General features: G+C 42.9%; 1 protein-coding gene across 1 annotated transcript in view; it reads right to left on the bottom strand.

The window, feature by feature from the left end:
- LOC148034902 (P-loop containing nucleoside triphosphate hydrolases superfamily protein) overlaps positions 1-14,323 on the bottom strand; it is a 149,014-nt gene that overhangs the window by 21,855 nt on the left and 112,836 nt on the right. Inside the window, exon 6 of the mRNA XM_087679855.1 lies at positions 4,520-4,678. Coding sequence (XP_087535981.1) covers positions 4,520-4,678 — 159 coding nt within the window. The remainder of the gene's footprint in view (positions 1-4,519; positions 4,679-14,323) is intronic.

Raw genomic sequence — 14,323 nt, 5'->3', positions numbered from 1 at the left:
CCAATGCACTATATATTATGACATACGAGGTAGATACCACTGTCTGTTTCGAGAGGGTTTTGGACCCCTGAGACGGATCATGCAGTTTGAGGATCAGAGATGCTTGGGATTTTTCCTCTTGGAGCTCCAGAGGCGCAGAGCAACAATTCTACAGAGTAGGAGGCCCCCACAGCTCGGCTCACATAAACAGAGAGCAGTCACTGATTTTTTCACTGATACACGATAGAGTATGGCAGATACCACTACTACTGCCACACAGCCTACAGGAGTACATCATCATTGGACCTCATCCTCTGTAGGTGTCCCTTTGGATAGAGCAGTGGCACTTAGCCGGTCTAGGCGCCCACGTCCACCCGGACGAAGGTCTAGACATCCACACCACAGACAAATTAAAGCCATCATTGAGCGCCACAAAAGACAGATGCCGAGACCATGCAAAGATACACCTCCCTAGAGAACAGACATATCATTGATGGAGAGTTTTCCTTTCTCTACTCTCACTTTCAGATCACTGACATGTTTCCCCTTTTATAGGACACTACTTCATTTCTTTTTTAGTCTTATAGGCATGTTTTTCATCTTTTTTCTCATTCCAGATGAGAAACACACCATCATTGTATGTACTGCTTTGGTCTCATAGGCCACATTGGCCTTTTAGAGACGTTAATATACTCTCTCTCTCTCTCTCTCTCTCTCTCTCTCTCTCTCTCTCTCTCTCTCTCTCTCTCTCTTATTTTTCTTTTCTTCTCTCTTTCTCTTTCAAGCTCGCTCTCTTTTCTCTCTATATATTTTTTCTTCTCTCTATTTTTTTATTTTCTTTTTTTTCCTTTCTCTCCCCCTATTTTCTCTCTCTTTCAAATTATATATTTCGTCTTGTAGAGGGGGCTTCAGAAGGGGACCACTCTCTTTGCCCTTAGAGCTTTTTCTTCTTTGGCTTCAAAAGACAACTCCACCACCACCCTTAGAGGGGGTACCTCCTCACCATGAAGTTCATCACCCACCATTTATCAAGCAGTCATTTCTCCTCCTAATACCCAAGATCTTCAAAGACCACTTAAATTAGGGCCTTGGAGATCCAATCGCGACTTCGTAACGAGATCTTTGAATTCCTCTTTCTTCACCTCTTTTTGAGCCTGAAAGGGGGTTTGAGAAACCACTTCTTCAGTTTACAAACTTCATTTACAGTTTTGTACTAACAACCCTAAAAAGGGATAGTATCCGCATTTTGGCCACTTTTTTAGTGGCTATCCACATAGTCATAGTTGTCAAGTACGAAATGTACGATACGGTATGGTACGATAAAATACAGAACTAAATGGTACATTATGATTTTATAAGCTACGGTACGATAACAATACGAAAAAAATTAAGATGATTTTTTAAATAACAAAACCATAAATCATTAAATGATAGATCATAGAATACATGTTTAAAGTGGAAATAGCCATTTCATTATAGAAAAAGATAAATACATGAGGGTGAGACCATCGCGGTCACATGGGCTGCACAAAACATGCGATACAACAACAGTCTAGTATATCTGATACAAAAAAAAGACCTATTTCATATAAATCTATGATGAGGCATCACTATCATCATCATCATCATCATCATCAGAACCATCTGAGTGCTCATCAAGAGAGTCTGAAGATGACTCCTCTGCATCCGATGATGAGACACACTCATACTTATCCTCACTAATGAGGTTACCATCATCATCAAATGATGGCTCCCTAGGTGGCGACTGTGTAGGCAAACGGGGGATATCATCATGAGACACAGAATGTGCGCTACTAGAGCCCCGCCTTACATATATTTGCAAGCCACTCAAACCACCCCTCCTCGATGATGGAGGGCATCGAATGACCATGCCCTTGCTACCACCTACTCAAACTCCTCACCCACGAGCACGCTGACTACAAGTATCATGAGTATCTGCTGCTATAAGCTCTCTATAGAGCTCTGCAAAAATCATCTCCTCCTCGTCCACCTCCTTATGTATACTCGGAAGAGTGTTGCCCGTCAACTTAAATGTATCAACATTCACCTACATAATACAGTGATGCACGTAAGATTGATCATTGTAAATGCTAAAGTCTAAATTATAAAGTATAAACTTCAAAGTTCAAAGTTTAAAAGTTAAAACAACAAATTTAAAATGTTATGGTTAAGTGTTTAAACTTTACCTACTTCGGACTACCCATGCTCATCATAGCCCTCATCATGTGTAAGTTAGTGCAGCAATAGACTAGCTGCTCTAACTGTCGTGTGCTAAGCCAATTGTGAATCTTTGTGTGAATGAGAGAATAGGCACTCCAGTTCCTCTCACATGCACCCGAAGAGTAATCCTAGGCAAGGATCCTCATGGCTAAGGACTGAATGGTCTCCAGTGCATATCCAAAGTTTTGCCACCAAAATAATGTGCCATCATTTTTCTCCCCCTCTTGCTAGTATCTACGGCCCGCAAAAAGTAAGTACCGAGTGGACGTGAGACGACGAGTATGTTAATGATGCCCCGTTTCTTACAATCACTCCATCCGTCGATGAGAATGGAGTAACCATATTTTATCCATGCGGCCTGAATAGGATCAAGGGCTCTATCAATCCTCTCCTTCTCTTCATCAATCTTTTTCGTCCTCATGTCATTGTATGTGACACCAGTCCATCCTTCACATGCGTGCAATTTCAATGTCCGCAAGTCGTTGCCTTTCTCTAAGAAAGGCAACTGATCCACGCATATGGCCGTGAGCTTGAGAGAGAGAGGATTGTCTCTCTGGCACCGCATGAGCCTCCACTCTTTGTCTTTTACCGGAGTTGAATGCGGATGTGGAGTCCCCCACCATCAATGGTAGAAACCTCTCCCGCATCGATTGAAGATATGCCCACATTGTATGCTTCCTCATTAGTAGGCATAGGAGTTGGTGTCGATAAGCCACTTCCTCCTCCTCTTGTGAATCCCCCTCTCATCTTGGCAAGAATCTCCTCCGCAATGTTTTGAGGGATCTCCTTGCATGGAGCAACTTGCCTCCCCGTCTTGGAAATATATTGGAGAAGCCAAGTTGCACCACTTATATAGCGCTTCCTGCAATACTTGCATGTCTAATGGTGGGAGTTGGACTTCTTTGTGTCCCTCTCCACATGCATCGCATGCAAATTGAAGGCCTCGTGCTTCTCAGGAGTAATGGTGCCAATGATGGATAAAGAGGCCCGAGAGAGAGAGAGAGAGAGAGAGAGAGAGAGATGCTTGAGTCTCGACTCTTGAAACTTGAGTCTTGAAAGTTGAAAGGGAGGAAGACTCCAAAGGCCCGAGGGTTAGGGTAAAGTTGAAAGAGCACGAGTGAGAGAGAGGGGATGGAAGATGAGAATGGCAAATGCTTTGATAGGGTGCGGGATAGAGGGGATGGGAGATGAGATTTGAGAATGGCAAATGCTTCGATAGGGTGCGGGAAAGAGGGAATGGGAGGTGAGATTCGAGAATTGACAAATCACAAGTCCATTCAAGAATCAAGATTTCCAAAGAGGGCTGGGTTTTGGGGGGGGGGGGGGGGAAGATGAGGTATCCAAGCTCCCCACCCCCCCACCCCCCAAAAAAGTGCAACATAGGCACGCGAAACGTGCAGGAGTAAAGGCGGGGGCGCAGGATGCGGAATCGAGGACGCGTAGACTAGGTGGCCCAAATAGGCCCAAAAAAACATATGAATTTGTACTAGTACGTACCATACGAATTGTACGGCATGTCGTACAGAGGCAACTATGCACATAGTGGTGTGCCACACTAGATAGCTTATCCCTATAAATAGGCAATCACTTCATTCATTCTTCACCACCCCACCACTCATCAGTCATTCTTCACCCCTCTTTCTCCATCATCAAACACTCTTCCCTTCTCTCACCAACCCCTTCCACTACCCTCCTATCCCTTCAAGAGGACATTGTGGTTCGTGGCTCGTGGTTGCCTTCATCCTTCCTTTAATGCTTCACGTACCCTGTTCCATCATTAGGCCTCCAGTTTTTTTGGAAAACGAGCCTCCACAAAAAAATCATGTGCAAGGTTAATGCCTCGAGTTGGCATTTCAATTAACATCCGATGCATGTAAAAAGAAAACCAGAATGACTTCATGTTAAATCAGACATAGAGACAGAAAACAATTGCAAATCTTTTGATAGTTCTGATGGTTGGTTTGTTTCTGAGATCCTTTGCCCACATCAGAATACAATTAAGCAATATTGCCAACTCCCTCATCTGATGCATATAAGAAGAAAACCAGAATGACTTCATGCTAAATCAGACATACAGACTGAAAACAATTGTGAATCTTTTGATAATTCCAATGGTTGGTTTGTTTCCAACAACATTCTTCGCCACATCAGAATACAATTAAGCAATATTGCCAACTCCCCCATAAGCAAGTACTTGAGCCCTCAAAACTGTGACTTGTTTGAAAGAAGTTAGCATCACAGACAAACTAAACATCTTCTTGTGAATTCTAACTGCAGGATGAAAGACAGAGGATGCTACCTTCACCCATTTTTCACTAATACATTTCCCAATGAACTGGGTATGTTGGGGAATTGTAGCACTGGCTAAGATTGTCTGCCGATTTTGGGCAAATGTATACTTTGTTAATAATGCTCGAAGGAGACCTACATGTTCTGTCAGCCCAAACATTGCATCAACCTGAAATTTTCTCAAAACAAGGCATGTAAATCAACTGCATGCAGAGCCTTATAACAACAAACACCTCTCTCTCTCTCTCTCTCTCTCTCTCTCTCTCTCTCTCTCTATATATATATATATATATATATATATATATATAGGTAATTGTATTAATTACAAAAAAAGTACAAGATTACATGATTACACCTCTTCTTCTTTTTTTCATGAAGATAATTGAATTAAGTATATATATATAGCTAATTGTATTAATTACAAAAAAAGTACAAGATTACATGATTACACCTCTTCTTCTTTTTTTCATGAAGATAATTGAATTAAGTAGTAAATATTTACATGAGACCATCAGGTCAACATTCTCTCTCTATCTCTTACATTCTATTACATCAGACCATCAGGTCAGCATACTCAATCTCTCTCACACTATCTCTGTAGAAATTTACAAGATGCAAGCAAGCTCTCAGAATGACCTATTACATAACCAATTCTAATAAATCAAACAGAAAGAACAGCTGGAGTAGAGCGAACAATCACCAGCCAGGGAGCAGCAATGTCCAGAAGGACCAGGTCAGCTGACATCATAGAAGTGATTTGCCATAACACCAATCCATGCACACGGGCCACATGCCCATGGATGCCCGATGCCAAATCAAAAATAAAGGCATTATGAGTACACCATATGTGCCCCAGGGCTGTCCATCTAAGAAAATGGAATAGGCAGGAACAATCTGAAGACAAAGAGGGCATAGAGGACATATTTCCCATAATCCATGAACGAACTGGTATGCGGTGTTGGGTCACCGAGAACCACGCACGGGAAATGAAATTCCAGATCTGTCACACAACAAGGCAAGAGACAAAGAGGTGAAGCAATGTCTCATCGCATGTAGTACAGAAAACACAACGCCCTGCAAAGATCTTTCGGGCACGGAGCACTTCTCCCGTTGGAAGACCCCCAATGAGCAGCCGCCACATGAACACTTTACCCTGATACGGAACCTTAGACTTCCAAAGCTGGATAAATCTATCCAGCCACTTCTTTTTGCTATCCCTGAGATGCCAGAACTTATTAACCTTCCCCGTGACCCATCTTTTCCACCATCTGATAGTATATCTAATTCGCTGACCTTTTCTGAAAGTCATCAGGAAGCACAAACTTCCAATCACGCCATGGATGCAATGGCTATAACGCAAGCAAAGGAGAGAACCTCTGAAGACAGTCTTGTATTGACGACCAAATGTCCCTATATCCACAAGGCACTCTAAAGTACTGACAAATACACCTAAAAGAATAAAGGTGGGGCTGCCCAGAAATAACCCCATCACAGACTGTCTTCAACCCCAACCTAGCCATCCGATTAAACTTATCGTTCTGCAAATCTTTATGCGGCCAATCCAATAACCTTGAGAAAGCCAATATTTCTCCTTGCAATGAATTTTCCTTCTTTCAAATATCCAGAGGATGCCAGACAGCAAAACGAAGCATCTCTTGCCAAGAAGCAATTAAATGAGAAAGAAGAAAAGACTGGGAGACCTTTATGGGCCTCGTAGAATTAAGCGCATGCCACCAAGAAGCATGAATAACCGTGCTTCCATGAGAGATGCCAGTCTTTTCTATGAAGAATTTGGCAATATCTAACCAAGGATGACACTGAATACATAGACTCTACAAAAGGGACAGCCTCAAAGCGGCCATATGCAAATTAATATCCACCAAAGCTGCACCCCCCATCCTTTTCGGAGTGGTGACATGCTGCCAGGAGATCCATACCTGCCCCAAACGATTACCTTTCTTTTTCCACAACATAAATCTGATAGGCTGGACCAAATCCAAAAGGGACTTCTTAGTCCAAGGTAACAATGGCAAAAAGAATGAAATCATACTAATCATAATGCATTGAGCCACTTTTGGCCTAACATGAAGAGGCCAACTCTAAGATTTCCAGTACATGAACCTGTCATGAATTCGGGATGCCATCCAATCCAACAAAGCACGGGGAACAACCTCCACACCAATAGGATATCCCAGGTATCTAGTTATATTGCCCCTCGAGATCACAATTTCATTCCATCCCAAGGCCTGCAGATCATTCTTTGTACAGGAGAGAAGGGTGGATTTCTGAGTATTAATGTGAAGACCCGATGCCAAACCAAAAAGGTTCCAAGCCACCATTGCCCAATTGACATTAATAAGATCCGCCTTGAGGAACATAAAAGAATTATCTGCCAAAGATTGGCCCACCAACTGATCACTACCAGAAAGAGATAACCCAACTATCTCACCTTGAGCTGCCAACTTATCCAATAATGAGAGCATCGGGTGAGTTACCAAAGCAAATAGCAAGGGGCTGAGTGGACAGCCTTGCCGAAGAGACCGAGATAAGGCGATTTCCTCCGTAATCCCTCCATTAAGAGCAATGTGGGCCACACCTCCTTGACTGATGGTATCAACTAGAGAAATCATAAGGGGGCCAAAACCCATTGTAGACATTAATTGCCTTTGAAATGACCAACTAACATGATCAAATGCCTTCTCAATATCCAACTGAAGCATAGCAACCTGCTGGCTAGAAGCTTTGGCATAATCGATTTTGGACATTCAAAATGTTGTGCATTATATTCCAATCTTTAATGAAACCGTATTGACGTGGATGAATGAGGTGCGGAAATACTTTCTCCAATCTGTTGGCAATAATCTTGGAGAAGATTTTATATAATGATCCCATAACTGAAATGGGTCTCCATTGTTTCAAAGAGGTCGGAGAGGGAACTTTGGGCAACAACCTTATGATTGCAATCTTCCAATCTGAAGGCATCATACCCGAGTTCCACACCTGCTAACACAATCGAGTTAATGGATCCTTAAGCAGTTCCACATTGGCTGAAAACAGCTCATTAGGTAGTCCATCCCAGCCTGGACTTTTCCTTGGAGGCAAGTGAGACAGCACTTCTTCCACTTCCTCTTCAGAAATATCAGCCTCCATTAAATCCACCCATTCTGGTTTGACCTGATTACTAACCAAATCACGAATGTATGTTCGAGCAAAGAGAATAGCATCTGAAAGGATCTCTTATGGACCCAACAAGGCCCTATAAAAGTCAACAGTCATCTGAATAATGGAGGTAGGATCAGTCACCATATCATCTTGCCCATCCTTTAAGCGCATAATATTTTCCCGAGCATATTTCTGATGCAAACGAGCAAAAAATTGATGAGTTTGACTCTTGTTATCATGTAATGCTTCGGCTCTGGCTAACAGTTTGTATTTTGCATACTCCTCTTCCTGAAGAGATTGGACCCTGCCTTTCAACCATTCAATGCAAGTGAGCAAGTCATCATCGGAATCCCCAATCTGACACAAAGCCAAGGAATGAGCTAATAAAGCTTGAGCATGTTGTAATTCAGCTCGAAACAAGGAAGCATGCTGAATACCATATTGTTGGGATAAGGCTCACGCATTATCCCTAAAAACCGCCCATGCTTCCATCCCTCTGGATAGAACCTTCAAGCTAAAAGAAGCTATCAGGTGTTGAACATCTTCCAAAAACTGATTTTGCTGATTGATTACACCTCTCTCTCTCTCTCTCTCTCTCTCTCTCTCTCTCTCTCTCTCTAGGTAATTGTATTAGTTACAAAAAAAGTACAAGATTACATGATTACAAGATGGAGGATGTCTCTAGGCCGCTGTGCATAAACTCGCTTTACAAGAGTTCAAATAACTAAAATAGTACAAAAGTCACACCAAAGAAGCAACAAGAGTCGTAGGCCAAGGGACCAAGTCCTCCCTAGAAAGGAGATTGGTGTGCTGAATAAGATCAAGTTGTCAATGTAGAAGACCTTTCAAATTGGTGAGGTGAGTTTGCACCCTAGATGCGGAATCAAAAACAAAAGCATTCCAAATTGTCTAATTGTGCTAGCAGTCCCAAAAACATAGGAATGGAAACAATATCTTCATATGTGGTTGTGCCAAAGAAGGGTATTTGAGCCAAGGAAAGACCTGATGAAAGGGATGCAGTGACTACCAACCACATCCTACCAAGTAGCAAATAATAGGGACCAGATTTTCTGTGCCAAAGGGCACAAACAAAATAGTAGTGAGAAGTTTCCACGACAGTGGTGAAGCAAAAACAAGAAGCACCATTAGAGATGTGGTGTTTTGCAAGTGCCGCAGCAAGAGGCAGCCCATCAACCATGACACACCAAAAGAAGACTTTACTTTTATACGATGTCTTATTGAACCAACCCTCCATGATAGTCATTTTCCACCAATGCTGAGATTTGTGCACACCCCAGACAGTATTGGCCTTAGCGACCAGCCAATGGTGGTCATTAATCATAACATGGTATACTTGATTAACTGAAGCCTTTCCCAACTGGAGTTGTTAGCAATCATGTTTATCATGCCTTGTGATCTCCTACCCATGAGACTCAGTCTAAGTCAAATGAGGACTCTAGGAGCTCTGACCTGTCTATCACTTGTTTTGAGGGAGGAGGTAGCTCATTCTAGAGCACTCAATTTATTTCCTTTCAATGCATTTTCTCCTCCAATCCGGATTTTGTGTACATTTCTCGGGCTGTTACTACTTTCCACGGTCTCCCTACACCTAGCGGATATTGTCATTGTCATCTAGGACTTTTTCCAAGGTCACCCCTATTTTTCTGGCATTTTATTCATCAAATGACCAGCATTTATTGCTGGTCAGCCAGCATTCACAGCCTCCCCTCATGCAAGTCCACCATATTTGGGCATTTTTGGCTATATATAGCCTATCCCTCCCATCATTCATTCATCTTCCTTCTTCCTTGGCAAGTGCACGACACCACCATCTTCCTCCATCTCCAGTGTTGCCATCATCGTCAGCCTGTTCTAGTACCCTCACTAACGCTACGGGCTGCTTGCAAGGACTGATCAGTCTCCTTCCACTTTCCCGTTTGTATCAGCATTCTTTCTTGTTCAATGCAGATTTCATTTTTCTTTTCTCACAGTCTCTCTATGTTCCTTTGTCTCTATGTTTCCATTGCACACTCTCACATGGTATCAGAACATGGTATCAAAGTGTTGATTCTTGCAAAGGAGGCTATCCACATCTGCATTTTGCTGAAAACGCAGCTTTCTTCTTGAAGACGATAGCTTCTTTGTGTTGGCGATACTATTCCTCCCCCAAGTAGACTCTCTACATCAATTTCGTTGTGATCCTGTAGCCATTTCCTCCTGTTTTGGGGCTATCTACCGCTAAACCGCAAATTTCTTGTGGGTGCCTTGTAGGATTTTGAAGATGTCTTACCACCAGTTTCACAACTTTGAAGAACGGAGGTCACCTAGCAGCGAGATTATTGCGCGGATCATGAAGAACGGAGGTCACCTAGCACGTTTTTTCGGGAACCCTCTCCTCCCTGTTCTATCCATGTCTCATAGAAGGCCCATTCTACTGACCTCCATATACCATCCATGGCACCCTCTGTACAAAAGCCCATACTCCCCTTCTTTACCCAAAGAGGATCAGCTCAAACTACTCGCTTTGGTCGTGTAAGCTGGAATGTATCCCTGATATCTTTGATCTTTCGGAGTTTGTTACCCATCCTATTCCCCATCCAGTGGAGGATCCCACCGTTGGATCATCAATAGATCATGCAGCCTTCTGCAATCAGCTCAACTCTAGAGCCCAATCTTTCCTCTTTACGAGCTTACAGGATTCTGTCCTAGTGCATGCATGCAAGTTGCGGAAAGCAACGCAAGTGTGGACAAAGCTTGCTTCTTTGTACCATTAGAAGAACTTTGCCCACCAAATTACTCTCGAGAAGAAATTACGAATGCTCACTCTTGATGATTCTCCTTCCATGAAGGGTCATATTAACACGTTAGAGGATATGAGGGATGAGTTTGTGTCCCTTGGCACGGGATAATCTCTTCAAAGGATATGACTATGATTGATTCTTTTGACTCAATTGCCATCTCCCCAATTTGATGTCTTCTACACCAACCTTCTTACATTGACAACCCGTGAGAAGCTTCTATGGGAGGAGCTTGCCCCACTTGTTTTGAGCATGACGAGCGTGCCAAAGAGGTTGCCAATTGATCCACCTCAACTAAAGCTTTTGTTGCAACTTCGGGAGGGGGAAAGAAGAAAGGCAAGTCAAAGGCTAAAAGACAAGAGACTTCTTCAGGCTCTTAACTCCGACTCGGAGAAGCCTAAATGCCCATATTCTGACAAGGGGACACATCCAAAGCCTGAACATTGTACCTCTACTCCAGCGGTTATCCATGAGTCAGTGTTCCTTCATATTGTTGAGTCGAAGGAGCCTTCTTCAATGGTTGCATCGTCTTTTGAGAAACCTTGACTAGTTGATAGTGGAGCTTCTAGTCATATGATTCCATGAGGTGATTTGTTAGAGGATCTAAGCCCTTCTAAGGATTCAAACATTGTTGCTGACATTGTATCAGTATCTATTTGTGGTGTTGGCACTTTGACTTTGTTTTCGACCACGCTTTGAGCTCTCTTTCACAAGCCCTTTTTGTTCTAAACTTGGGCTATCCACTCCTCTCAATTTATGGCCTTACTAGGCTTGGTACTCGCGTTATCTTCACCGAGCAGGCCGTTATCGTGATAGGTTGGAAGGAGAGCGGGCTTTACAAGCTCCATGCCCCTCCTCTTAAGCAAGGTCCTCTGAGGCAATCGTCTATTGCTAGACCCATTCCCACTTGTGCACCATCTAGTCCACAAGTTCCTTCCCATCCCCCACCCTCTCCTCCGGTGGTTCCCTCATACACGCCATCCCTTTTAGAGGGAGATCATCTCAATGATGCCGTTGTGGATTCCCTGGCCCCAATGTTTCAGAGGGGGTTTCCCAAGATCGCAAAGAGCTTTTTCATCAACAATCTACATCAACGGACTTCATCAACATTGGCATTGTTATGGGAGCACTAGACTGTGCTCGAGAGACTAGACTAGATGCAGAATTTGTTACAAGATTTCTGATTACAAGATAATCCCACGTAGGGGCACAAGATACAATGATAACTTCACAGGATGCGGAAAAATCCCACAACATGGGAATGTAGATATAGACAACACGACTCGATAAGATATGCCGGATCCCACAAACCCAAACCGTAGGTATAGATACAAGATATCAAAATTACAAGATCTCCCTCGACGGGGATGAACAAGATACAAGACAGTACTAGACAAGATCTCGTACTAGAAGATTACAAGGTGACGAGACAACACGAGTATAATGGAAGACAAGACAAGACTAGATAACATGACTAGACAAGAACTAGAACTAGAACTCGAAGTTACTTACTTGGAGGTCTCAACTCCTCGAGCTCCCAAGATTGGCATTGGCAAGACTAAGGAGCTCTATGGCAAGCCCTTCCTTTTATAGGTGTTGGAGAGCGGCTAAAGATCTTCTAGAATGTTCCATGACGACATCATGGATGATACAGGCAATGACATGGCATATCTTCTAAAAGGTTCTATGATGACATGGCAAGGGTGGGTTCGCATGGTTGGCTGGAGGATGTCTTGTTAATAAGGATGCATTGGCATGGGGTGTTGATTCATATGGCATGAGCAAGAATTAATCCGTACACTTGATCATGGCATGTCTATGATATCACCCTCTCCTCTAGCAATGAGTTCCACGAGGAATGGCTCGATGCTTTGGTTAAAGTTTCGTTGGATTCCTCTTAAGAAATCCTTTAACTTTGAGAGGGGCTCTTTGCAGATATTCTGCAGGTTCCCAACTACGATCATTAATGTCATATCCTTTCCAATGAACAAGGTATTTCAATCAACCTCGGGAGATCCTCGAGTCTAAGCCATGCTCAACCTCAAATTCTTCACGATCTTCAATTTGGACAGGTGATGGGGGGTTAGATCTCTCCCCCCCCCCCCTCCCCTACCCCCCACCCCGTGGTGAGCTATGGTATGGCTTGAGCAAGGAAACATGGAAGACTGTTTGGATCTTCATGGTGCTGGGGAGTTGCAGTCAATAAGCAACTGGGTTGATCTCGGCTACAATAGTGAAGGGCCCAAATCTCTGGTGATCTAGCTTAGTGGAGGGCCATGTTGTCTCAAGGTTATACTTGAGTAACCATACTTTATCGCAAACTTTGCATGCTGAATATTAGAGATAATACTAGTTCGCATAGTGCTGGTACTGATTCTGAGCCTTTTGGATTTGTTGCTTGAGTTCTTAGTGTTTATCTACTAGGTAATTTGAGCTTTATCTCGAGTGGCAGGGTTCTTTACTTGATTGGAGAGATGTACATCCATCCTTGGATCCTAGTCATAGTTTGTAAAGAAAGGAGTTTACTTGATAAATGCATGGATACGATTGTTATAAGCAAACTCTACAATTGATTTACCCATTCTATTTGACCATCAGTCTGTGGATGATTGGCTGTGGATAACTTAACTTGGATTCCAAGGAGGTTGCAAAGGCACTTCCAAAAACTAGATATGAATTGGAGACCCCAATCGTTGATGATGTCATCTAGGAGTCTATGCAATCTGAAAATGTATCTAAGGAATAGTCTAGCGGTAGCTGCGCCTCTAATGGTCTTGGTGGCAGGGATGAAATGTATCATTTTTGTAAACCCATCTACCACAACAAGAATAGAGTCGTATTTGTCTAATTTGAAAAGATCTGTTATGAAATCAATGGACAAAGAAGACAAGGTTACACTGGAATGGGCAAGGGTTGCAAGAGGCCATGTGGTTTGTCACGAGGTACCTTGGCCCTGTTGCAGGTATCGCATGATTTTATATATTTCTTAACTTCTTTCCACATTTGGGGCCACCAAAAATCTCTTGACATAAGCTCCAAGGTCTTATTAACTCCAAAGCGTTAGTATAACAATCGATTAGTTTCCTAAAACTCACAAACTCCATTTCCTTTTCCCTCTTGATTTTCTCTCTTGACATTGTTGGTCAAATCATCAAGCTTCATGGATTAATTGAATCAAGGTAGGTTCGCCTTGGTGACAACTGGAGATGGCTACTAGCTAGAGGTGCTCTCACTTAAGTAGTATTGCTCGTTGTTGATCAAAAGCTTCTTCTCCCTTCTTAGGTGTCAGGTAGGATCTTCTTGATAAAGCATCTAATTGGCATTGTTGGCGTCCTCGGCGATAGGTGATGACAAAGTCAAACCTAGATAAGAAGTTACTCCAACGAGATTGTCTTTGATTGAGGATGCGGTTGTTATAAAGTATTCTAGATTTTTGTGATCTGTATAGACGGAGCTGCAACCTCTAGATAATGATCCTAAGTATCAAAGGCATCTACAATCACAAGGAGTTCTTTGTCATGGATCTCATAGTTTACATCTGGAGGGGAGAACTTTCTTGAGTGGAATGCCACTGGATGCATATGACCATCATCTCCATTCTGGGACAAGATGGCTCCTAAGGCATAGTCTGATGCATCGGTCTCCGAGAAAAATGGCTTGGTAGAATTTGGGTGGACTACGATCATGGTAGTGGTGAAAGTGGTCTTCAGGGTCTGGAAGGCCTTCTCGGATTTTGAGATCCATGAGAACTTTGAGTTTCCTATGGGTCTAGTGAGTGGTGTGACTATCTTTGATTAATCCTTGATAAAAATCCTGTAGAAGTTGGCAAAGGAAACATTGGACATCGCCGACTC

The sequence above is a fragment of the Lygodium microphyllum genome, chromosome 6, assembly GCF_053477565.2.
Source record: "Lygodium microphyllum isolate KBCC chromosome 6, Lygodium_microphyllum_v1.1.10, whole genome shotgun sequence".
NCBI lineage: Eukaryota > Viridiplantae > Streptophyta > Polypodiopsida > Schizaeales > Lygodiaceae > Lygodium > Lygodium microphyllum.
Note: the sequence above shows the minus strand (reverse complement) of the source record. Positions and strands in the feature narration are given on the sequence as shown.